Source organism: Gymnoscopelus microlampas, assembly GCF_963454915.1.
Source record: "Gymnoscopelus microlampas genome assembly, chromosome: 7".
Lineage (NCBI taxonomy): Eukaryota > Metazoa > Chordata > Actinopteri > Myctophiformes > Myctophidae > Gymnoscopelus > Gymnoscopelus microlampas.
The window spans coordinates 33,401,914-33,425,175 of NC_139944.1; the positions used below are offsets into that span (position 1 = coordinate 33,401,914).

General features: G+C 41.0%; 1 protein-coding gene across 1 annotated transcript in view; it reads left to right on the forward strand.

Annotated features, from left to right (window-relative positions):
• Positions 1 to 22,439, forward strand: part of ece1 (endothelin converting enzyme 1) — a 37,103-nt gene extending 14,664 nt beyond the window's left edge. Inside the window, exons 3-19 of the mRNA XM_084062540.1 lie at positions 206 to 344; positions 3,066 to 3,278; positions 3,399 to 3,523; positions 3,707 to 3,853; positions 6,151 to 6,216; positions 6,920 to 7,108; positions 9,120 to 9,262; positions 10,884 to 10,998; positions 16,136 to 16,246; positions 16,341 to 16,439; positions 16,657 to 16,734; positions 16,859 to 16,962; positions 17,636 to 17,746; positions 18,602 to 18,669; positions 18,871 to 19,061; positions 20,166 to 20,261; positions 20,806 to 22,439. Of these exons, the coding sequence (XP_083918666.1) occupies positions 206 to 344; positions 3,066 to 3,278; positions 3,399 to 3,523; positions 3,707 to 3,853; positions 6,151 to 6,216; positions 6,920 to 7,108; positions 9,120 to 9,262; positions 10,884 to 10,998; positions 16,136 to 16,246; positions 16,341 to 16,439; positions 16,657 to 16,734; positions 16,859 to 16,962; positions 17,636 to 17,746; positions 18,602 to 18,669; positions 18,871 to 19,061; positions 20,166 to 20,261; positions 20,806 to 20,982 (2,172 nt within the window). The 3' untranslated portion in view covers positions 20,983 to 22,439. The remainder of the gene's footprint in view (positions 1 to 205; positions 345 to 3,065; positions 3,279 to 3,398; positions 3,524 to 3,706; positions 3,854 to 6,150; positions 6,217 to 6,919; positions 7,109 to 9,119; positions 9,263 to 10,883; positions 10,999 to 16,135; positions 16,247 to 16,340; positions 16,440 to 16,656; positions 16,735 to 16,858; positions 16,963 to 17,635; positions 17,747 to 18,601; positions 18,670 to 18,870; positions 19,062 to 20,165; positions 20,262 to 20,805) is intronic.
• Positions 22,440 to 23,262: the final 823 nt, after the last annotated feature.

Sequence of the window (23,262 nt, forward strand, 5' to 3'; positions counted from 1 at the left end):
TTGATTATAGAATGTGTGTGTGTGTGTGTGTGTGTGTGTGTGTGTGTGTGTGTGTGTGTGTGTGTGTGTGTGTGTGTGTGTGTGTGTGTGTGTGTGTGTGTGCGAACGCAGGCTTGTGTGCATATGTGTGTTACACCTTTTTTTATTGTTTACTACTACACTCTTTCTTCATTGAAATAATTCAACTGTGACTGTGTGTGTGCAGGTATCTCTCCGGGATGGCTATGGTCCTAAATGCTGGACACAGAAGACACCGATTGAGAGGAGGCTTCTGGTAGGAGTGTGCCTTCTGTCGGTTGCCTTGTTCATATCTCTCATCACCACAGGGATTTTCTACAAACAGAGTGAGTTGAAATTCTCGCCAGATGACATGCTTGTTGACATAATGCTGACATAAGAATTATTAGGACACAGCTGTAATCTAACACTCAGGCGAAATGCAGAATACGCTTATTGCACAAACTATTAGGAAATCTTTGAAATCAACTGTGCCGTTTTGATCTGTGAACCCTTCATTCCAGCTGTTAAATCTACTTCAATTGAGCAAGCGATTGGGGGGGAGGAAATAGGTTGAGACAACTGAGCCATGACTTGTGCAAAGGCATCAAACTCAATATTAAGTTGTTCATCATGTTTGTACACTTGATTGTGTATTGAGTGTGTGTACTAATCACACATTTAGTGTAGCCCATCTATTGATGAGCTACACTAAACACAACCAAGAGGCTGTCCTTTGAATGAGCTTATTCGTCATGCAAAAATTACTTGTGGGTATAACGTCACCTCCAGTCAAATTCTCCTCATCGTTGGTTTCCTCATATTTGCTAAAGGAAACTAAATGCCACTTCCTTCCATTATTCCACCCTTGACAAATCACACTTCGCCATAATGAAAGGAACAACAATGTACGCTCCTTAGGGCGCTAACCTGATCTCCTCTCAGACCTTTGTCTCTGTCTCTATTTTAGGCCTTATAAGGTCTGACACAGGAAATTGTTTCAGCACGTCATTGGACTCTATAGGTCACTTGCCATAAGAGCTTGGTTGTCCTCAATTGTATTCCATTCTTTATCAAGAGTTACAAAAAACAAAAGACTCTAAAAGGGCTGACACATAGAAAGCGCCTGATGCTACGGTGACGCAGGTTACCCACTACCAAAATACAATGTGTATATGGCATCCAGGCATCGACAACCTCAAACTTGTAATGCAGTGTGTATGTACGTATGTTTGTGTTTTTACTTGTATGACCGTTCAACATTCACTTTTGAGAAACACAAGTCTGTTTTCTTTATGAAATAGACGAAGGTCTGCACAGATCTTGAAAAATATTAGATTTGTCTGTGAAACTACCGTAGTCCCATCTTCCTTTGATCACAATAGCTGGTGGTGTCAACGTGTTAATAAAAAGCTAAAATGTGGATGAGAAGAACAACAAAGAAAATGACCCTGTTCTATATGACGTCAAGTTCAAGGTTCAAGTTCAAGAGCTCAGCTTTGCCGGTCAAAGTGCAAACAGAACAGAAAGAGTACTGTCTGAGCATGCACATGTGTGTGTGCGCATGCATGTGTGTGTTACGGAACCTCGCCTGTTCCAGTTGGGTCAGTGCGGTTAAAATCATTAATAATTGTTATGCAATTATGGTGAACAAGTGGCCTCACATGACGCGCGTCATTGATGCGAACGTCACTGGCGCTTTATCTGCAGGGCCTTTTGACTTCACCAGACATTTTAGAAAAATGTGGAGTTGAAACAGCTTCACATGCAAAACAAGCTACTGTAGTTTTCTATTTAGACAGAATGTGCTGAATGTTCTTACAGGCCAAACATTATTATACCTCAGAAAATATCCAAAATGTCCGTACTCGGTTCCCAAATAACATGGCCCAGGGGCTTTTGGTCACTCACATAGCCCCTCAAATAGTTTCTTCCCAAAAATCTCTTGAATATTCTTGATACCATATCATACAAAAGACGGCATGACCTATTATATCCTATCCTCAGTAAGGAAAAACATTCAGGCGGTAATCCAAGCACAAAAGCAAAGCTAAAGTCCCAAAGGACTGATTTGGTTTGCGGTTATGAAAGCCACAAAGGTTGGCTTCTGCATTCTGTTCTGTGCCATTTTTTTTTTTTTTTTCAATTATATTGCTTCTCTGACTTATCATCATGTTCAGATATTTCTCTTGCGCTGGGGTTACATAAGATAGCAGCAATTGTACATTGGGATCCATCCCTATCAAGGCAAGTCAATTTAATTTATAAAGCACATTTAAAAACAACAAATGTTGACTAATGTGCTGTACAACAAAGGTTAAATCAGTCTTAAAGATGCATAACAATTATATCTACAATACCTACAATACAAATATGAATACAACATACACAAAACACAACCAAAATATAATAAAATCAAGACTAAAATCAAGACTAAAATCAAGACTAAAATCAAGACGCATATGGGATATGGAAAGAAGGTGCATTGCATCTTAAGATGAGGTTGACGGGGAATATCTAATACAAAGGGATAAACTGTCCCTTCAGAATCTTGTTCAACAGAACTCGGATGGATCACTTGCACGTGTTGGTGTGACAGGAGAAGAGGTCCCATGGGGAATCTAGAGGCACAAGGACCTTCCGCTTCTTAATCTACTGTTAACAATTACAGAGGATTGATGATAATTTAATTGTAACAATCTGGAAAGCAAGAGAGCCCCTTACCCATAGCCAACTAATTATTTCTGTGGGACTGTGAAAAGGAGAAGTTAATTCCCTCCGGCATCAATATCTTGGCTTTTACCTTTTTAGAGAGTTATGGGTTCCTGATGGCGTGCAAAGATCCCTGCCTGTTTGGATCTCCCACCATGAAAATCTTTGGATTGTCCTCACTGCCCCTCTAAATTGTGTAAAGGTCTGAAGATTAGCCAGAGTGTTGTCTATGAATGTCTATGAAAACAGAATGGTGTTGAAAAACAGCATCTGTGATCAGTCTGCTTTCCCTGCATCAACAAATGTGAAATGTATTAAAACATCCATTCATTTTAATCCCTCTCCCTTGTTTCCAGCTCACCCTGGCCTATGCTTGACAGAGCCATGTATAACAGTGGCCAGCTCGGTGATGGGAAATCTGGACCGCTCCGTGGACCCCTGCCATGACTTCTACAACTTTGCTTGCGGTGGATGGGTGAAGAACAACCCCCTCGCTGAGGGCAAATCTCGTTCGGGTCCGTTCAGTAACCTCTGGGAGCACAACATGCTTGTAATGAAGAGTTTATTAGGTAATCGTCTTCTTGTCACGCTGCACTGTCCTCTGCTGCTTTTCTTACAGTAAAGATGTATTATGTGCACCTGCTTGATTTTCATTGTTTTGTTCCGTTTCTGGCTCCTTTCTTTGACAGAAAATACTACAATGAAAGGTCTGAGTGAAGCTGAAGAAAAGGCCCAGAGGTATTACCAGGCCTGCATGAACGAAGCCAAAATCGAGGCTTTGGGGGCTCAGCCGCTGCAAGAGCTCATCAATCAGGTACTTTCATTTACTAAACGCGATGTCCTCATCCTGTCACAACTCTTGATTTTACAATGGTTTCAATTGCTTTGGCATTTGTCCAGAGTAAATGTATTTTTTTGTAAATTGGCTCCACATACTGTACATCTACATCTGTGAGCAGCTTCTACGAGCGTCTCTCTAAATTTGTCCTTGTTTCAGACAGGAGGATGGGCCCTCAATGCACCCTGGGACAAGGACAACTTCCAAGAGGTTCTGCGCACTGTGTCGGCCAACTACCGCACCTCGCCATTCTTCACTGTGTTCATCAGCACTGACTCCAAGAACTCCAACAGTAACATAATCCAGGTGAGGGAGTTGGAAGTGTCAATGCAAGGAGCTTCTATTGGCTTCATTCTTTAAAGATTGTAATGTAAGTTAGGTTCTTGGTTGAGTTAAAACGATAGTCTTTACTCAAAACTCTAAATGTTGTAGACAGATTGAATCATGACCTTAAAGGGGTAGTTCACGATTAGTCACCCCATGGAGACTTCATATATTTTTTTGTTTTTGTCACATTCCTAAACCAATAATTTGATGACCAGCGGACCGGTAGGCAGTGGTTCCGGTAGGAGACGTTTTGTGTCTCCTACCGGAATCGCTGCTGGTCACATACAACAATCAGATCAAGACTTAGACTTAAATGTGATTAAAAGCTAAAGAAAAAAGTCTGTCTTGAGTAGGGATTTAAAAGTCTCGATAGAATTAGCACTTCTAATAGGTAGGCTGTTCCAAAGCCTAGGAGTGGCAGTAGCAAAGGCGCGGTAACCCCTACTCTTCAGCCTCCAACCTCCAAGAGAAGACGTGGTCAGGACCACGTCTTAAGCGCAAAAAGAAATCTTAGGACACCAGCAGTTTAACTTAGGCCGTACTCTGCCAATTCTCAAGCGATTGTTATAATTCAAAGTTCATTGCACATTATGCACGCATGCCTGATAGACAGCCAAAGCCCTACTCACCCTGTATCAATCCATCCGATCTGAGAGACTCATGTTCCACTCAAGGTGGCATTTCAAAGGCTTATTCCTTCATTAATCCAATGAAATTAAATAAAGATTTCTTACAGATGTTTTTCCCGTAGCTTAGAAGTGAAACAAAGTGCGTTCTATTCTTCCCTCTTACTTTCACTTTCACTTATGCTGCACAAACATATCTGATCTGCAAGCACACGTAGCGACCGTTTTTTGCTTGGAGATCCGATATTTTTGGGCAGCAGTAGCAGCAAATTTGTGAAACATATGTATGTCCACTTGTTGAACTGAGATAGATCGAAAGGAGGAAATGCTTTAACCCATTTTGGGAGCGGAAACACCTATTTTTAACTATACCTTTCAGAAAACTTAGGTCAGGATTTAGAAGGCATTTTTAGAATCGGCCTCAGATCTAAATGGGTTAATTATAGGCAACTGAGAATGTGAATATTTGTTGGTTTGTCAAGAGATGGAACAGATGTGTTTTGGACCTGAGACAACATAGAGGCTACAGTGATTATGACGGCCATGCATCCACTTGGACATGTGATGTTTCTTTCTCTTTTGATCTCAACACTTAACACACGGCATGGGAAATGCTGTGTGTTAAGTGGTGAGATAGATCAAAAGTGCTGCATCTTGTGCTGATTTTAAAGGGAATGGCAGCCGATACCACACCTAATTCTGGGCCGTAAACCGCGTAACTCTTTGGCACAGTGCGCAGATTACCGCACTCATAATAGAAAAATGGCATTTGCCATGCCTCCACATCTTAAGTTAAGACATAAGACGGTAATTAAGACATGCATAATTAAATAGGGCCCATGGTGTTTCCCAATCAGAAACCATGATTGAACAGTGAGGTACAGACTCCGCTCAGCTCAGGGATACAGATTTTAAACTATGACTCATCTGCGAGGTACAGACTCTGCTCAGGGCACGGGATAAAACATTTAAATCTGGAGACACTCAGAGCCGGGCTGGTATGGTGCCTGTCAGCAGTGGGACTTGGACGGGAGGAGTAGGATGGAAGTGCTCCTCACTGGAAGGTGAGCCAGTAGGGTACAATAGCAGTGGCAAAACAGAAAACAGAAATGTGTGGGGAGGATTAATTGGCATAGTGACTGAATTGGGAGAAAAAGGGGAGGAAAGTTATTGGCTACTCCAAATAAAAAACTAAAAAAAGATCCATCCCACCTTGGACACTGTCTGTCTGTTTATCCCCTCCCCTCTGGTAAGAGGTACAGGATCAAAAGCAAACCAAACAGGCAGAAAAACAGAGTCTATCCAAAAACTGTATCCTCTGTTTCCCCCCCACTGCCAAAGACAGAAAATGAAATTGACTCCCATGGTGTTGGTGCAAGCCTCAGGGTGAATTATATCTCTGCATTACATGGTGTGAAGAATCCACTTACATCTTTGTTTACTTCGCAGCAGTTTGGCACTCACACTTAACATTTGAATATCACAGGTTATTCCTGTACGGGGTGAAAAGATAAGATCTAAATGATACTGATATGATCTTTGGCAAGCAGCTCCTTGTTGGCAACAGGGAATCAAAACAAAGGAGTGGGCTTGTGAATGCTCGTGATGGGTTTTGAACTGCGCGTCATAAGATATTTCTCTTAATTTTAGGTTGACCAGTCAAGCCTTGGATTACCCTCAAGGGATTACTACCTCAACAAAACAGCTAATGAAAAGGTAATGTATTGTTTGGTTGCAGTGTTGTTTTGTTGTAATAAACCCCTTTTACACAGCCTGTTCAAGACGGGAATTTTCAAGACGGAATAGCGGGAATGCCGTTATTCTACACGCTTTTGTGTTACATGTCACATGTTTGATTCTGGAACACCTGCATGCCATGTAATAGCAGACACAAGTGCAGCTTTTTTGGGTTCTGGTTAAAAATGCAAAGCCGGCATTAATGATGGATCTTCTTTAGGCTACTATTGTGGGATCTCTGTATAAAAGTGGCTATATCTGCTACACTGTAAATGTTATTGTACTGTAGAAACAGTGTCTGAGGCAACCCAAAAAGTCTTGTTGTAGGAGGTACTAGATAAAATAAGCCAATATAAACCATGATGCCGAGTCTGAATCGGATGAGGAATATACTTTTGGGCGTTTCTATGTAGTGTAAAACTGATTAAAAGAAAAGGGGAAAAAAAACATATTAAATTTAATTTAGAATTAATAAGAAAATATCCCAAGGGGTCATTGTAGACTTTACCCCACTTGAACAGAAAATGAAGAACTAATAAGAAATGTCTCAGGCTGCAAGGGAATAACTCTGTGTTTGTAGTAGTCTGTATTTACATAGCGCAGGATTATTGTCTTAATTGAATATCATCAATATCCGCTGCTAACACCCCACCTTCTGCCGCTGGCAACTTGTATTTTGTAGTATCTGACGGCATACCTCGACTTCCTGGTGGAGTTAGGAGTCCTTTTGGGAGGCACCGAGCAGACGTCTAGAACGCTAATGCAGGAGATTGTGGACTTGGAAATCACCCTAGCCAACATCACTGTTCCACAGGAAGAGAGAAGAGACGAGGAGCTAATTTACCACAAGATGGAGGCCAAGGATCTGGCGGTGAGTGGCAACCATTTGATCACATGATCAAATGATTACAACTGCATACATTAGTAATCCCAATCCATATGTTCATACAAGAGGGGTTTTATAAGAGTTTTTAATGAAAATAAAATAAATCAACCTGCAGACTGTAATTAAAAGATGACGCATAACTGCATTTTGTTCTTAAACACTTAAACCCAACATAAGTTAGGTTGACCAGTGTCCCTCAGGGGTATGAACTGTTTTCCTTTTGAACTAAATCCTTTTGCCTATTATGACATGACCAGAATAGGGACGTTAGGGTTCAGGTGGTTAAAGGATAATATTATTAGGCTGACATTAATTAAATGTTCTCCAAGGCTCTGGCCAGCTAGCCGTCAAATTCAGTTTCATGGACAAAGCGCAGGACAAAGCCGCCACGAACAAACTGAAACAGCATACCGTACGCGCAAAACACCACTAACAAGTTATGGTCTGTCGATCCAATACCAGCTATAACTCATATCCAGAGGTCCATTGTTAAATTGAGATATTGTACTTCAGCATCAGCGTGGTCCTTGAGCATGCTCATTGCCTTCTTTACACTCAAGTCTTCTTGAAACAGAGAATGAAAAAGCAATCCTGTCACTTCCTGTTCCAGGAAATACTCACTAAAGAAACTGTACAGCTTTGTGACTTATTTTAACTAATTAACTTTGACTTAATTCATTTTTTGTTATATGACTTCTGGATATGAACTATATCTTGGCTAGGTGGAAGGTACTTGCATTAGGTTTTGGTCTTTTCCTTGGCTACCTTGACAATAAGAAAAGAAAACATTGCAACGATGTCTGAACTATAATAAAGATGATTGTAGCCTACATCTAGTGTCCAATCCAGTGAGCTCTCTGCTTTAAATTACTTTACTGACATTGCCAACCAGGAGGTTTCCTACCTGACACCGGGTCGAAATTTCTCAATGGAAGAGTAGGGAGACCACCTCCAAGCATTCAGTCATTAACTCATTCAATCTATGTTTAACCTCGAAAATCAATTGAAAGCCAGCTCTCATTTACATTGACATCGAGTATATACAGGTACATCACACATGCAATTAGCAAGCAAGTCCAGTTCGACCAGGTGAGCTGGATCAGGTATTAGGGGTTTTGTTTATTAAGGAGCCTAATGGCAGAGGGGAGGAAACTGGCACTGCCCTTTGCCTTCTTGAATAGAGAGGCACCATATATGGGAGCAGGTGCTTGACCTCAACAAACTGCTCACTTTCGAGGAGGAAATCCATTATCCAGAGGATCATCTGGGGATCCACCTGGAGATCTTTCAGCTTGGTGCAGAGGATGTTCATGGGGGGAGGAGGTGCCTAGTTCAGGTATGCAGTTTTAGGTCAGGCTGAGAGGGGGTTAAAACAATGAGAAAAGGGGGTTAAAACAATGAGAAAAGGTGGTTGGTGGAAAGAAACCCGCAAAGGGAAAACAAGGAAGTGGCAGAGACACTATTGTTACACAGTGTGTGGAGAGACTCAGCCAAGACAGACAGAGCAGCCTCTTTGTTTGTTTTTCGGCACCCTCCCAACCCAGTTCTAGCCTGTATTAAAAGGGCAATAAAACCCGGTTCTCTGGTTAAAACGTCAGTCGATGTTTCCTCCCTTAATTCCCTAAGTTAGTGAGTCAGCTGTGAGGGACCGCAAACGCTACGAGTTTGCAAGTAAAACATAAAAATGTTAAAATGTGTTAAAAACAGTTTCAGATTGTGGAAGGATTATTGGTGATCAAGTATCTAAACCAGAGGATACCAGTGTGTTGAATTTGAGTTTGTTCCATGTGTTGGGGCAGAGAAGCAACCACTGCAGATGTGCTGGTTATATTGTATTAACATGCTCTACCATACAGATTGATGTCCTGCATTGTAGCTTTAACCTTTAACGTGTTTTGTAGAGTCTCTAGTTACTTTGCCAACAAATGTGCTGATAAGAAAAAAAGGTCTAAATCAAAATATTTGTGTTTATGTGCATTTTATCTCTGTTTTGTAGACTTTGGCCCCGGCAGTGGAGTGGATGCCTTTCCTGACAGAAGTTTTTGCTCCCGTGACCCTAAACGACACTGAGCCAGTGGTTGTTTATGCCAAGGAGTACCTCCAGAAGGTCTCTGACATCATCCTGAACACAAACAAAAGGTCAGATGTCGGTCATAGTCATTTTATTCACCTACCTCAATCAGCAGTCTAATACACATTACAGTATATGTCATTTAAACAAATTTCTTACATGGTTTCTGTGTTCTTTTATATATATATTTGCACCTGTGTGTTTCTTATTATTGTCTCCGCCAGGCCGAAAGGCAAGACGAGAGAGTATGTTTTACCCCCTGTCCGTCCGTCTGTCCGTGTGTCCTGTCCGTCTGCGAGCAGCTAATCTCCGGCACCGCTGGCCCGGTCGCTGCGAAACTTTTTTTATTTCACATGGGCCTGTTATAGCGCCACCAGGAGGCCGATTTGTGCAAAAGCCATTTTTTTATATTACTCCTACAGATTTTATTGGTCCGTTTTGAACAAAATCAAATTATGCACGCAGCTTGCGATTTCCGTGAAATTTCACACGCACATTCCCACTAGGCCGAGGAAGAAATGCCACCCTTTTCACATTGACCTGTTATAGCGCCACCAGCAGGTCTAATTTAGCAAAACACATTTTTGGAACAAAATTTCTCAAATCATGAATGCAGTGTCTGATTGCCGTGAAAGTCCTAAGAATAAATGGCACCCTTTTCACATTGGCCTACTATAGCGCCCCCAAGAGGCCACAATAACGTACCTGACCTGGCGGAGACCTGTGCTCCGAGGAGCACTATTTCTAGTTTTGTATGAGTTCAAATAAAAAGGAGGAGTCATACAGAAAGATGTAATGTCCTTGAGTGAACTATTTACAGTGCATGCAATGCAAGGCTGTCCTGACAACACAGGCTGCCATACACACAGTATTACTTTTCTGTATGTATAAGACATTAGGGTCACTCTGCTCCTGCTGTACTCGAACAGCCACCTATGTTTACATTGACATAGCTGATGTATGCTGCTAAATGATGTCTAACCTATGTTTACATAGCCGTGCCTGATATAGGTTGCTAAATGATGTGTCACCTGCACGAGAGACTACAGTATATGCACAATGATCTATGGTCTATAACTGTTACTATTTTAACTGCCTCATTATATTGCCATTTCTTCTAACCATGCACCATATGTATGTATGTATGTATGCATGCATGCATGCATGTATCTTACTCTATCAGAATGTCGGTTATATCTGGAATATCTGACCTACTTGTACAGTATACATTTCACTCTAGTCATATCATGAATATTTGAACATCCTGACCTGTTTTCCTTGTTCTTTCTTTCTTTGTATCTCTATTCTTCTTACCTTTCCTGAAAACTGCAAATGATGGGAGCTTATACGAAAAATACTTTCCCCTTTTTTTGAGTGGTGCCAACCACTCCTACATTTGACCGTGTGTGTGTGTGTCTGTCCGTCCGTATGTTTGCGGACGGCCTCAACATGTTTGTGTCTGGCCTTAACAGCTGCAGCTGATTGCAACACAAAGATGCAACCAGTTACACTAATTAAACTCAAACAGGAGTGCAACACATGCGCATAATGAACTCATCAAAGGCACCACTCACTTCACACTGGGTGTGATTTTTTTAATACCTTTAGATCTGTGATTTGACAATATAGAGTGGCAAGGTTTCCTCAGATAACGCAGAAGAAATAAACAATATATATTTGTCTTTGCAGCCTCCTAAACAACTACATGATTATGAAAGTGGTGAGAAAGATGGTGTCCATTTTGGACCAAAGGTTCCAGGATGCAGAGCAGCGCTTCCTTGAAGTGATGTACGGAACCAAGAAGGTAAGAGCTGGAGATCAGCTAAACATGCCATAGGCATAGTGTAGTGATTCTCAACCTTTTCTTCTTCTTCTTCTTTTTCACCACGGATAGTCATTTGATACAGTGATTATCTCTGGGACCTTAATCTACCCAGTAAAATCCTCAGTGTTAATTTAACCAAATGCTCTGTAACTCTGACAGTATACAAATGTGTACTGTCAGACAGAGTTACAGGGCTTTTGGTTAAATTAACACTGAGGATTTTACCGGTTCCTATTTGGTTCCTAACTATCATTTAACTGGGGAACCCCTGTTGGACCCCACGTTGACAACCAGTTTCATAGTGGTGCTAATAGATATACAGGGAGAAGTAGCAATTATACAAACAAACAAAACGAAAACTTGGGAGATATTCCACATCTAAGAAATTAAACGTTAAACCTGGTTGATAAGCAAGTAAAGTAGACTTGGGATCCAACAATTCCTGAGCCATGTGGCACATAGGTCAGTGCGACACGGCACACAACCAAGTATAAATCAGAGTTTAGCCTGCACTGGTGTTGGTATGCCATCTCCTCAAGATGAATGACTTTGCATGGCTAGAGAAGAACCGGTAGAGAATCATTTGATAGTTGGGTGTACTTCACCACCAGGACCCCAGAGGGCTGTGTGCGTCATTAATGACTTGGCAGAACCGTAAGCTGGCAAAGAAATTGGCCGGATGCCAGTCGGCCACATGAAGAGGGTGTTAGAATTGACCTACTGTCCCTGTGTTTGTGCATGCTTCGCTCCGGAGAACACATTTGCATTGAGCATGTAGATGGAAATACATTAGCAGCTATACTGCAACATTGAGGCCCTCTGTGAATTGAACTCCCATAGCAGATTACCTTAGTAAGTGCAAATTGTCAGCAACTTCAAACCTGGGGTTAATTAGACACGTAGCAGGTCGTCTAAAATATTAATAGCTGTCATCATTACACGGCCATTAAATCAACTAGACAGTAATTTGTGCTGCCGTGCTCTTGTAGATAGCTGACATATTATAAGCTGCTTCACTATGAGGTCTAGTGTGAACCCCTAGCCTTTATCTGAGCAAGATCCTGTTCCCTCGGCCCTGTTTTCCGCTAGGGTCATGCTGTAATAACAAACCAAGTACACACACACACACACACACACACACACACACACACACACACACACACACACACACACACACACACACACACACACACACACACACACACACACACTCTGTGTGTGTGTGTGTGTGTGTGTGTGTGTGTGTGTGTGTGTGTGTGTGTGTGTGTGTGTGTGTGTGTGCGCGTGCGTGCGTGTGTACTTTGTGTGTTTATCATTGTCTGTTTGTCCAGTTGTGCCTGTCCACTTGTTCACAACATCGTTTTTCCCAGAGCAATTCTCCTTTCTTTATCATCTTCTTTTTCCTTGTGTCATTGTTTCCTCCATACCTCTGCCTATCTCCCTTATTTTCTTTCCCTTTAACAAGAGGTCAGTGTTTTCATATTGAACAAGGGAGCCTCAACTTTACCTATAATTATGAGGATTAAAGGGATACACGGGAGTTCAGAGGTAAATAAACACCAGCAGTACTTTTCCCCGACCACCAGGGGGTGACGCAGGAAGGACTTCCATAGAGAGGTATTTTTGAAGGGATGGTGCCCGAAAACAGGTTGCTTTATTGGGATACAATATGCGGAAATTCCCGCCCTGCTGGTTCTCTGAATTTGTATTTTTAAATAGGCTCTTTCATGATAAATTGACCACATATATGAAGTTAAACAACTAAATTCTATCCACACGCTATCTTAAAAGTAAATTCTGTGCCTCAAAAACAAAGTTTGAGAGCGTTTTAAAACCGAAAGTAAACGTTCATACGGACACGGACGCGCACGGACGCGCACATGCGTGCGTTCATTTACGTACCGGACATAAACATAGAACACATAAACATTAGGGAAAATACGGATTTCAGAAGGATGACTGCGTTTCAATGCATATAAACACCCCAGCATCATTATATAGTGACTGATAGAGGGGAAAAAATGCAATATATATATATATATATATATATATATGTATATTTTAAATTTAGGCTTAATGTTCCCTACAATACCTTTAATCATCTGTGGTCATTATACTTGTAGATCGTCGCTGTTGTTGGAAACCTTGTATGTCAAAAACGGTTACTATTCAGCAAAAGGAAAAAAGAACCTGTGTTCTAGTGGATCCAAATGTAGTTATTCTTTAGTCACAAGTTCTTAAATACTTTTCATTGGTTCGATATTTGTTACACCCACAGACATACCTAATTAACTTAATTTTCATTCATTCAATTTGGCTATTTTTGCCATGTTAGCTCAACACTGTCATACGTACGTTTCTGCCCAACAGCGATGATATATCCCTCCCCTCACACATACAGTACTGTATCTCAAAACAATTATTAAACTGCGAACAATGAATCAATGTTTTACCCCACACCCCCACCGTAGTTATAACATCGGAGAGCAGAGTATTTGTGTTGTAACAAAGCTTAGCAAATATATCAAAATGAAAGAATAACACCAGCCAAAGTTTCTGCAAGGAAAAATACAGCTTCTATAGACAAGTTGGTCTGTGAACGTAGTGCAGTGAACCTTTTGGAATTCAAATCAAAACAAAGACCATAGCAAAGACTGTATCACTGTGGGCTGGTTTCAGTGTTTATCATAAATAGACCTAGATGTTGAGGAGGGGTTAGGGAAGTGGGGCTGACGCGACCCCTGCTTTCCCACCGGATCGTAGTAACTTCAACTTGGCGACGCCCCTAGTCTCTAAATATAAACTTTCACGACAGCCTAAGTACAAATATCATTCATGAAAAGGCTTCTACAGTGAAGTCGGATTTTTTACTAGTAATTTATTATTAGGCTACTTATGACTGAAATGTTTTTTTTTGTACTCTTGTTGTTTTGTTGTATGTGGGAATTATCTGCCGCATGTATCTGTTATGATTTATATCATGAGTAAAACAGCTAGACCATGGGCCAGACCAGATATTTGAGTTTAAATAAATTGTTTATACTATAAACAACATAAACATTATAGGGTCATTATAAGTACATTAATATAATGATAGCCTTTCCATAGGAGTAGCTTTTTATATTTTTGGGACATTTTGTTATTTTCCTGTATAAGCATTATTTCCAAAAAGAACACAAACAGCCAATAGCATGTTAAAAAAACAATTATAAAGGTTGTTTGCTGTAGTAAAGGCAGTGTGTTTGAATCGCCCCAGCCCGGTGGCCGCCCAAGCACGGTGGCAAAATCGGGTGCGCGGGGCTGACCTTTGTAGCCATTCTGCCAGCCTCACAAAAACAACAGTCATCCCTTTTAGAGGAAACACCTCTACGCCCGCAGAGAGGGAAAGACCTACGTCTACTTCCAAGGCAGAGAGCCAGAAGATCATGTATTTCTTAAAAACAATAGTGCTTTTCACTATTAACAGTGAATGACACTTTGGTTCCTCTGTAAACCTCTTGCAGTCTATGTGTCTGTGTACATATAGTTTGTTACATATTAGACACTTCACCTTTTACTGTTAGTCAAATGTAACAAGTTCAACAGTAAAATAGGCTCTATCTATGTGTGGCAGCCATATTGGAAGGAAATTGGGCCTCTTCCTTACTTCCATTATGAGTGTTCTTCAGTACTGTAGTACCACCTGGTATGGATGTCTGTCTGTAGCCTTAAAGTCACAACTGCTGCAGCAACTGAATATTTGTTCAAAGAGTGTTGGACAACCAACAACAACCATCTATGTATAATAACAGTATGCTAAGGTTGGCAAGGAATATCACTTCAAACACTAGCCATGTTTTGTATGGAGAATATAGGTTGCTGCCTTCAGGAAGGAGATAGGTGTTCCAACATACAATAAGGTCAAACTGAAGAGGTCCTTTGTCCATCAGACGACATTGAGGCTTAATCAGGAGTTTAGGCCAGGGGTAGGCTAAGTGGTGGACATTGCTCTTGTCTTTATATGTTTTTATGTATGTATTTTGTTTTTTGTGTCATGTCAAATGTGTGTACTGTATATGTGTTGCATACATGGCTGCTGGGTCGCAAGACAAATTTCAGTGTGAACTGACCAAGTATTATCGTATTGTATGTTAAATGTTACCAATGATACTGTACTAATGGGTTAAGCAGTCACACCTGGCCTGATTCAGACTCATTGGACTAGGCAATTCATAACAGGTGTGACTGTATACCTGTTATGAATACATTTATTGGACTAAGCAATAGCTGTGACTGCAACCTGTTATGACTAAATTAACCTGATTCACATCAAGTGTGTAGTCACACTTAGCTCTGTGACCAATTAGTTTGACTCAGGCCAGGTGTTACTGCTTCCTTCACCACTTAAAACCCTCATGTTGACATGAGTCCCCCTTGGGGTCTATACTTGGCCTCCTTCATTTTTTCCCCCCTTTAAGTACGTAGCTCTCCACCAAACAGACTACTACAGATAACTACAGAGTACAGACTGGCAGTCGAATGAAGTCGGGAGATCAGTCAGTTGTTGGCAGGTGTGAAAAAAAGTAGCTGAATGCACCTGAGAGCCGACACCGACAGACGGCTACTATAGTGCTAAAAATAGCCTATGGCTTCATGTCTTTTTCAACAACAAGCCCGCTGCTATCCGACAGTCGAAAGCTCGGTCGGCTTTTCAACGCTTCCCTACAACTTGCGACCCGAAGCGACAGTGTACCCACCGCCCATTCAACAATAGATTTTCGGCAACAGACGCTTTCCAACACTTACCCCCACCGACGTCGGTATGGTGGAGAGCTACCTTTACACCAAATATATTTGCCGAAAAATAACGGATCTATAAGCTGACAACATTGTGAGGTTGTAGGTCTATTTTTGCCCCATAAAAGAGACATTAAGGATCATATGGTTAAATTAGCCTTCCCCCATCCCACAGGCTACATTGTCAACCAATACTAAGGAAGGCATCACCGACACAATAGATGTATGTCAAGAAATGAAACCTAAGCAGCAGAGTTCCGTCTACAATGACATGCCCAAAATAGAGACACCAGGTTGAATGCAGTTAACATCTTTTGTGTGTGTATGTTTACTGTTCCAGAGCTGCACACCCCGCTGGAAGCTTTGCGTCAGTGACACGGACAGTGGCCTGGGCTTCGCTCTTGGGGCCATGTTTGTCAAGGCCACATTTGCCGAGGACAGCAAGGCCATTGTAAGTGTTTCAAAGAATCACCCACTCACTAACTGTTCCCCCCCTGTGAGATGATTATGTGTTTACTTCCCCTTTGTCCCGCACTGTCCTCCAGGCTGAAGATATGGTCTCAGAAATCAAACAGGCATTTGAAGAGAGCTTGCAGCACGTAAGCTGGATGGACTCTGAGACTAAAAAAGCTGCAAAAGAAAAGGTGGGGGGAATGATGTTGTCTTGAATTTCTAAACCAAAGATGTTTCTTTTCTGTTCTCCTGCTGTGGCCTTGGTGACACATTAGCATTAACTGAATGCTATATGCTTTGGTCACTGCATGAGCTGCTCTGTCTGGGCTAAGGGATTACTGTAACTCTTCAGCGCCATCTGGTGTCAGTGTGATTTGGTTGTAAAATGTCCTGTCTTTTTACTTCCAGGCAGATGCGATATACAACATGGTTGGATATCCACAGTTTATCATGAATGCCACAAAGCTGGACAAAGGTTTCAATGATGTAGGTGAATTTACGATAGTTCTGTATCTGCTAGACATTTCTCACAATACGGTTCATGTCACCTGTCTACTGTAAAATACACACAGATACTCCATCTTGAATCTTCCTTTACTCTCTCCTTCAGTTTGAGGTGGTGTCGGACCTTTATTTCCAAAACGTCATGCAGTACTACAACTTCTCTGCCAGAGTGACCGCAGACCAGTTGAGGAAAACTCCCAATAGAAACCAGTGAGTTGCCCTGTGGCCCACACACCTACCCCCACTGCCCCTCTTTGCCAGAGAGGAGGTCATATGCTCCGGCAGGCACAAATTCCTATTCTGCTGACTCTATGGAATACTACTGCTGTCCTCGATCATTCCCGGCAACCGACTTGTCTTCGCGAGCTGACCTTTGTGTGGAATTTGTCTCGTCTAGACTCTGGACGAGTCTGGGAGCTCTGATTTGTCCCTCTAGACTCTAGAGAGACAAATCAGAGCTCACCGACCCTCCAAACTGATTTGTATTTTGTAGCCAGTCTGGCAACTTTAGACTAGCCTGGTTCCAGACGAATCTGCCTTTGCAAAATCGCATCGCACTTTTAGCCCTCGGCAGATTACGTCTGGGATTGCACAGGGAGTTGAGCTGCCCCGGTCGCTGCGTTTCCGAACCAATCAGCGGCTGCTAGGGGCGGGATCATCCAATCACCTGCCTAGTAGCTTGAAAAAAAAGAAAAAACGTCTGTCATCGATTCTGCCTACGGAGTCTCAGATGGAAGTACGCTGTGAAACGAAAGTGTATCGCAAGCTTCTTCCATTTGACGGTGTCAGGTTAACTTTAGACATGAGGGTCATCAATACTCAGTACTTGTGATGACCCTGATCTTAGCCTCACATGGTTGTTTTGTGTCCCTTGTTTTTACAGGTGGAGTATGACCCCTCCCACTGTGAATGCGTATTACAACCCTACCAAAAATGAGATGGTTCTGCCAGCAGGGATCCTCCAGGCTCCGTTCTACAGTCGTTCTTCACCTAAGTATGTTTAAGTGGTCAGTGCAGTGTAATCACTGTCCTAACACTACACTACACTACACAAAATGTGACGGTCATCTTCAGTGGATTTGGCTAAGTGCATTTTGTAGAGAGCAAAATGTAATGAAATGAACATTTCCAGGCTGTTTTGAACCGGATTTTTGAGATTTCCATTAGTGTATAGCATTTGACCAAGGCAGCTGAATTTTGTCATGGGTTTTAGACAGGATGTTATATTTTCACTTGCACAGCACATGTGCAAATGTGAGTGTACTAAAACATGAATGGTGGCACAGTGGCTCAGTGGTTAGCACTTTAAAAGAAAAGAAGAGTTCTGCACAAACAGCTGTATGCTCTGAATAATATTTATTACTTGTGCAAACAACGTTTTAACCACAAATGGTTTCGTGGTTGAAACGTTGTTTGCACAAGTAATATTATTTTGAACAAACAGCTGCCTGTAAAGTCTGTTTCTTATTTTTTTGTATACATAACACTTAGTCCTGCACCAGTGACCATCTGGATGTGCATAACAGCTCATTTTTTAATCATTGGTTAGCACTGTCACGACGAGAGGATCCCGACTGTGAACCCAAATGATGCCTTTCTGTGTGACATTTGCAAGTTCTCCACACGTCATGTGGGTTTTCTCCAGGTGCTTCTGTTTCCTGCCAAACAATGTGCATGTTAGTGACATACTGTAGTTAAGACAGGTTAAATGAGGACACATGTGTGCAACTTGTCAAATTAAATAATTAATTAAATACATTTTATTCAACAATGAATCTATTATGTAAGCCAAGTCAAAGGATAATATCTAACTGAGCAAAAATCTGTCTTTTAAAAATCTGTTTTCCAGAGCTCTCAATTTTGGCGGAATCGGTGTTGTCATGGGACATGAGCTAACCCATGCGTTTGATGACCAAGGTTGGTAGATACCTTTTATTTATTCAATGAAACTTAAGGACAGAGAGAGAAAGATGTATAAAAAACATTCCATAATAATTTATATACAAACCATCTCACTATAAATCACTCAAATCTCTGCATGCATGTGTGCGTGTGTGCATTTGTATCTGTCCTTCGCGTATCATGAGATCATTGATATGTGAAATTCTTATATTAAAGGGAGAGAATATGACAAGGATGGTAACCTTCGTTCCTGGTGGAAGAACTCCTCAGTGGAGGCCTTTAAGAAGCAGACCACGTGCATGGTGGAGCAGTACAGCAACTACAGCATCAACCAGGAGCACGTGAATGGGAAGCACACCCTTGGAGAGAACATTGCAGATAACGGCGGTCTCAAGGCTGCCTACAAGGTCTGAATAAAGAAATATGCTGGACATTGAATACTATATTTGTTTGTAGTAGTAGTTGTTGTTTTTCTGCCTATTCAAAAGAGAGTTTTATGTTTAGAAACAGTGGTGTGGATATAATGGGCAGTATTTCTCTCACAGTGCACTTTACAAGATGACGCAACTGGTCTTGTGCACATTATTTTCTTTTACTGAATATACAGAAAAAAGAAAGAAAGGGAAAAAAATACAGTTTTACTTTATAAATACATAAATAAGCAGAAAGGGCTATATGGAAAACAAGGTCTATGTTACCACACATTTCCACATATATAATTTATATTTAGTGTATAGTCAAACATATTTACTATTATGTTCCTCAACTCTCTGCCACTGATCAGCTGTGTTAGTTCACTTAGTTTAGACCGTGGGTGACATACATGATATTGTCAATGTCAGGTGGAAACCTCATATGTCCAAAACCGTTACTTTTCGGGAAAAGGGCTTGTAGATCTGGTATTTGTACAACTTTTGTACAATGAAGTAGGGCATTAAGTGCCAAAAGAAAAACATGTAGAAATATGGAGATACAAGGTCTCTGCCCGACAGCGGCGATATGCTGGTTCTCAAACTTTTTAATTCCACGGACCCTCCATTTAGTATGCATTTACACCTGAACTCTCTGAGTTACATGAACTCTCAGAGTTACAGACTCGTAAGGGTCCATTTGGTTCCTATCAATAATTTAGCTGGGCTGCTGGGAACCCCTTCAAGGACCTCTGGGGGTCCCTGGACCCCACTTTGAGAACCAGTGAAGTGGATAAAAAGTAGATTGTCTAGCTCAGTACCCTCGAAACCCAACAGGTGGTTCTGAGTGGCCTGGTCAGCCTCCAGTTACTCCTCCGCATGCACACATTCTTTAAAAGTCAATAAAAAGTCATAGGTTATACAGCAGATGAGCGAATCATATGGGATAAAAGTGGCCTGCGTGAGCCGTGTGTGCATTAGCTTAGAGGAGGAGCTAAAACAGTCTCTTGTTTTTCTTGTAATCTTGCCTCTGTACACTTTTCCGTGGGGAGGATGGGATGGGGAAGTCCATGTGTAACTCGATCATTTGTTGCTTTGAAGGCTTATGTGAACTGGATCGAAAAGAATGGCGAGGAGGCCACACTGCCTGCCCTGGGGATGACCAATCATCAGCTGTTTTTTGTAGGATTTGCCCAGGTTAGTGTCAGTTATGGGATATTGTTTCATAATGTATCAACATAGGCTCTTTTGGTAAATGTCCTCCTGTTAATGTTATTGCTGCTAGTTGAAAAAAAAATCAAAAGCTGTCACCAGAGTTACAAGTCGTTGCTGTCGGTGGAAACCTCATACAGTATGTCCAAAACTTTTACCTTTCAAAAATCAAATTGAATAATAGCAAAAATAGCAGATCTACACGCTCAAAACGTGTTGTGATGCGACTTGAGTCTGTTTTTGCTACTTTTGTGTGAAACTGTAGTTAGTATGACGAAGTAGGGCGTTGATTTACGTAAAAACATACAAAGTTTTAAATAAGGAGATAAGAGGTTTTTGCCCGACAGCAACAAATTGTAATAGAATTAGAAGGATTTGTATAAAAAGGAAACATTTTCACTCTGGAACACTTGAGAAATAGTAGAAATCTACGTGTATGAATCTGTCTGTATTAAATACTTTCTATTGGTAATATGGGGATGGATTATATTTTCAGGCCCTCAAAAAAAAATCTTTTGTCTTTTTGCAGGTTTGGTGCACTGTCAGGACTCCTGAAAGTTCACACGAGGGCGTGATGACAGATCCTCACAGTCCATCAAGGTTTAGAGTCATCGGCACCATCTCCAACTCGCATGAATTCTCAGAGCACTTTGGCTGCAAAACAGATGCCCCCATGAACCCTAAACACAAGTGTGAGTTGTGGTGACATTGTCAGTCTGCAGAGAACCTTCTGACAGGTGGTGGTAAAAAAAAAAAGGAAATTAACTCTGGGGAAACTGAACAAAACAAAGGTGGTGACAAAGCCTCCCCTGGATGGAGAGTGAAAGTCTCTTTAACCACTGACAACCCGACTGCCTTGCCACTTAATGCTTCTCAGGTCTTCTTTATCTGGACAAAATGTTCCTGCCATGCGTGGAGGATGTCCTTTTCCCCAACTTCATCCACTAAAGACTGATGGTTTAGAAAGGAAGCTTTCCTCAAGTCGTTAAGCTCTGAAATGCACCCTCGCATTTAATAAGAGGGACGAATGTAACACTGGAAACCAAATGAATGGTTACAAAAATGAATGCACAGTAAAGTCCTCAGTGTTAATTTAACCCTGAGGATTTTACTGTGTGGTTACGAAACTGGGGTGACCACTCTCATTCAGTTCCGTTTAGAACTGCCATGTGTCTTCTGTCACAGAATGGTGTTTGTCATTAGTTATTTTTCTCTGTTTTTCCTTGTATTTTATCTGTTCCGCTTCCTACACCAGATAAACCTATGACAGTGGTTCTCAAAGTGTCGTCCAGGGCCCGGCAGGGGTCCTTGAAGGGGTCCCCAGCAGTTTAACCACTTTAACATACATTGGCCATTTGAAATAATGCAATGTGGGAATATTTTTTAAACATTTTAATTATACAAATCTTGTAAGGGGGTCCCTGGCCCAAATATCTTCTGATGGGGGTCTGCAGCCAAATACAATTTGGTGGTCCTTGACATGAAGTTTGAGAACCACTGACCTATAAGGTTTGTAGCTTGAAAAGATGAGGGTCCAGATATGAGTATTGTCAAAGCCATGTGCTATTTGAGATTAATCAGGTAAATGCAACTTTTTAAATTGTATTCAACTTACACTTAAGTCGTGACAAGGGACATATTTTGTGTATAATACAAGCGAACTTTGCGTTCTCTCTCTTGAATCTTCACATTTTATAAAGTAAATACATATTGATTTAATATTGTGTCAAATGATTTAAAATGTTTTTAACTGACTGGGATTTTTTTTGTAGCGATATTACATTGTTTTCAATTCCCTGTTTGGTGATTGAGGGTAGTTAGGGACTTATGAAGGATGTATTAACTTCACTGCTAAATAGAATAAAATCTTCAGTTTCACATTCAATATGTGGTGATGTATTAACTATATTCCTAAATGGAATCAAGTATCTCAAATCTTCCGTTTCACATTCAGTATGTGGTGATGTATTAACTATATTGCTAAATAGAATCAAGTATCACAAATCTTCCGTTTCACATTCAGTATGTGGTGATGTATTAACTCCATTGCAAAATCAAGTATCAAAAATCTTCCGTTTCATGTTCAATATGTGGTTATGTAAGCAGTTGCAAATAAGAGGTTCTTATGTTATTTTGTACAGTAAAACCTATCCTAAAACTATGTATGCTCCTGTCATGTGTCTAGTGTGTTCAACTTATGCATAGCAGTAAGTTAAATCTTTTGGATACAGCATTCATAAATGCTCTCTCTCTGCTCTCTCAGACAGACATACATCTAAAACTAGGCTCTGGTCCATAAGCCATGTTGTAAATGAGACAAAGGAATCAGTGGTGGAAAAAGTACTCTCATTTTCAAACTGCAATGTAAAATTACTCTGTTACAAGTCCGGAATTCAAACTTTACTTGGGTAAAAGTACAATAGTATTGGTTTCAAAATGTACTTAAAGTACCAAACGTAGAAAGTACTCATTATGCAGAATGGCCCATTTCACAAGTTTTCAAATGTATACAAATCAATTGAAAATAGCAGATCTACAAGTTCACAATGTGTTACATCGCAACACATTGTGAGCTTGTAGATCAGCTATTTTCAAATGGCCGAAATGTATATAGGGCCAAAGTGGTTCAAAATCAAAATCTACAAAGTAACTAAAGTTTTCAAATAATTGTAGTGGAATAAAAGTACAATATTTGCCTCTGAGATGTAATGGAGTAGAAGTATTGGAAGAAATACTCAAGTAAAGTACAAATACCTAAAAAGTTGACCTAAGTCTAGTACTATACATGTACCTAGTTACTTTCCACCACTGCTGGCCTGGTCCATAAGCCATGTTGTTAAAAGAGACCAAGGAATCAGAACACTTTCACCTTCTACATCATTGGTTCTCAAAGTGGGGTCCGGGGACCCCCAGGGGTCCTTGAGGGAGTTCCAGGGGTCCCCAGCTAAATGATAGATTAGGCACCAAATGGACCCTTATGGGTCTG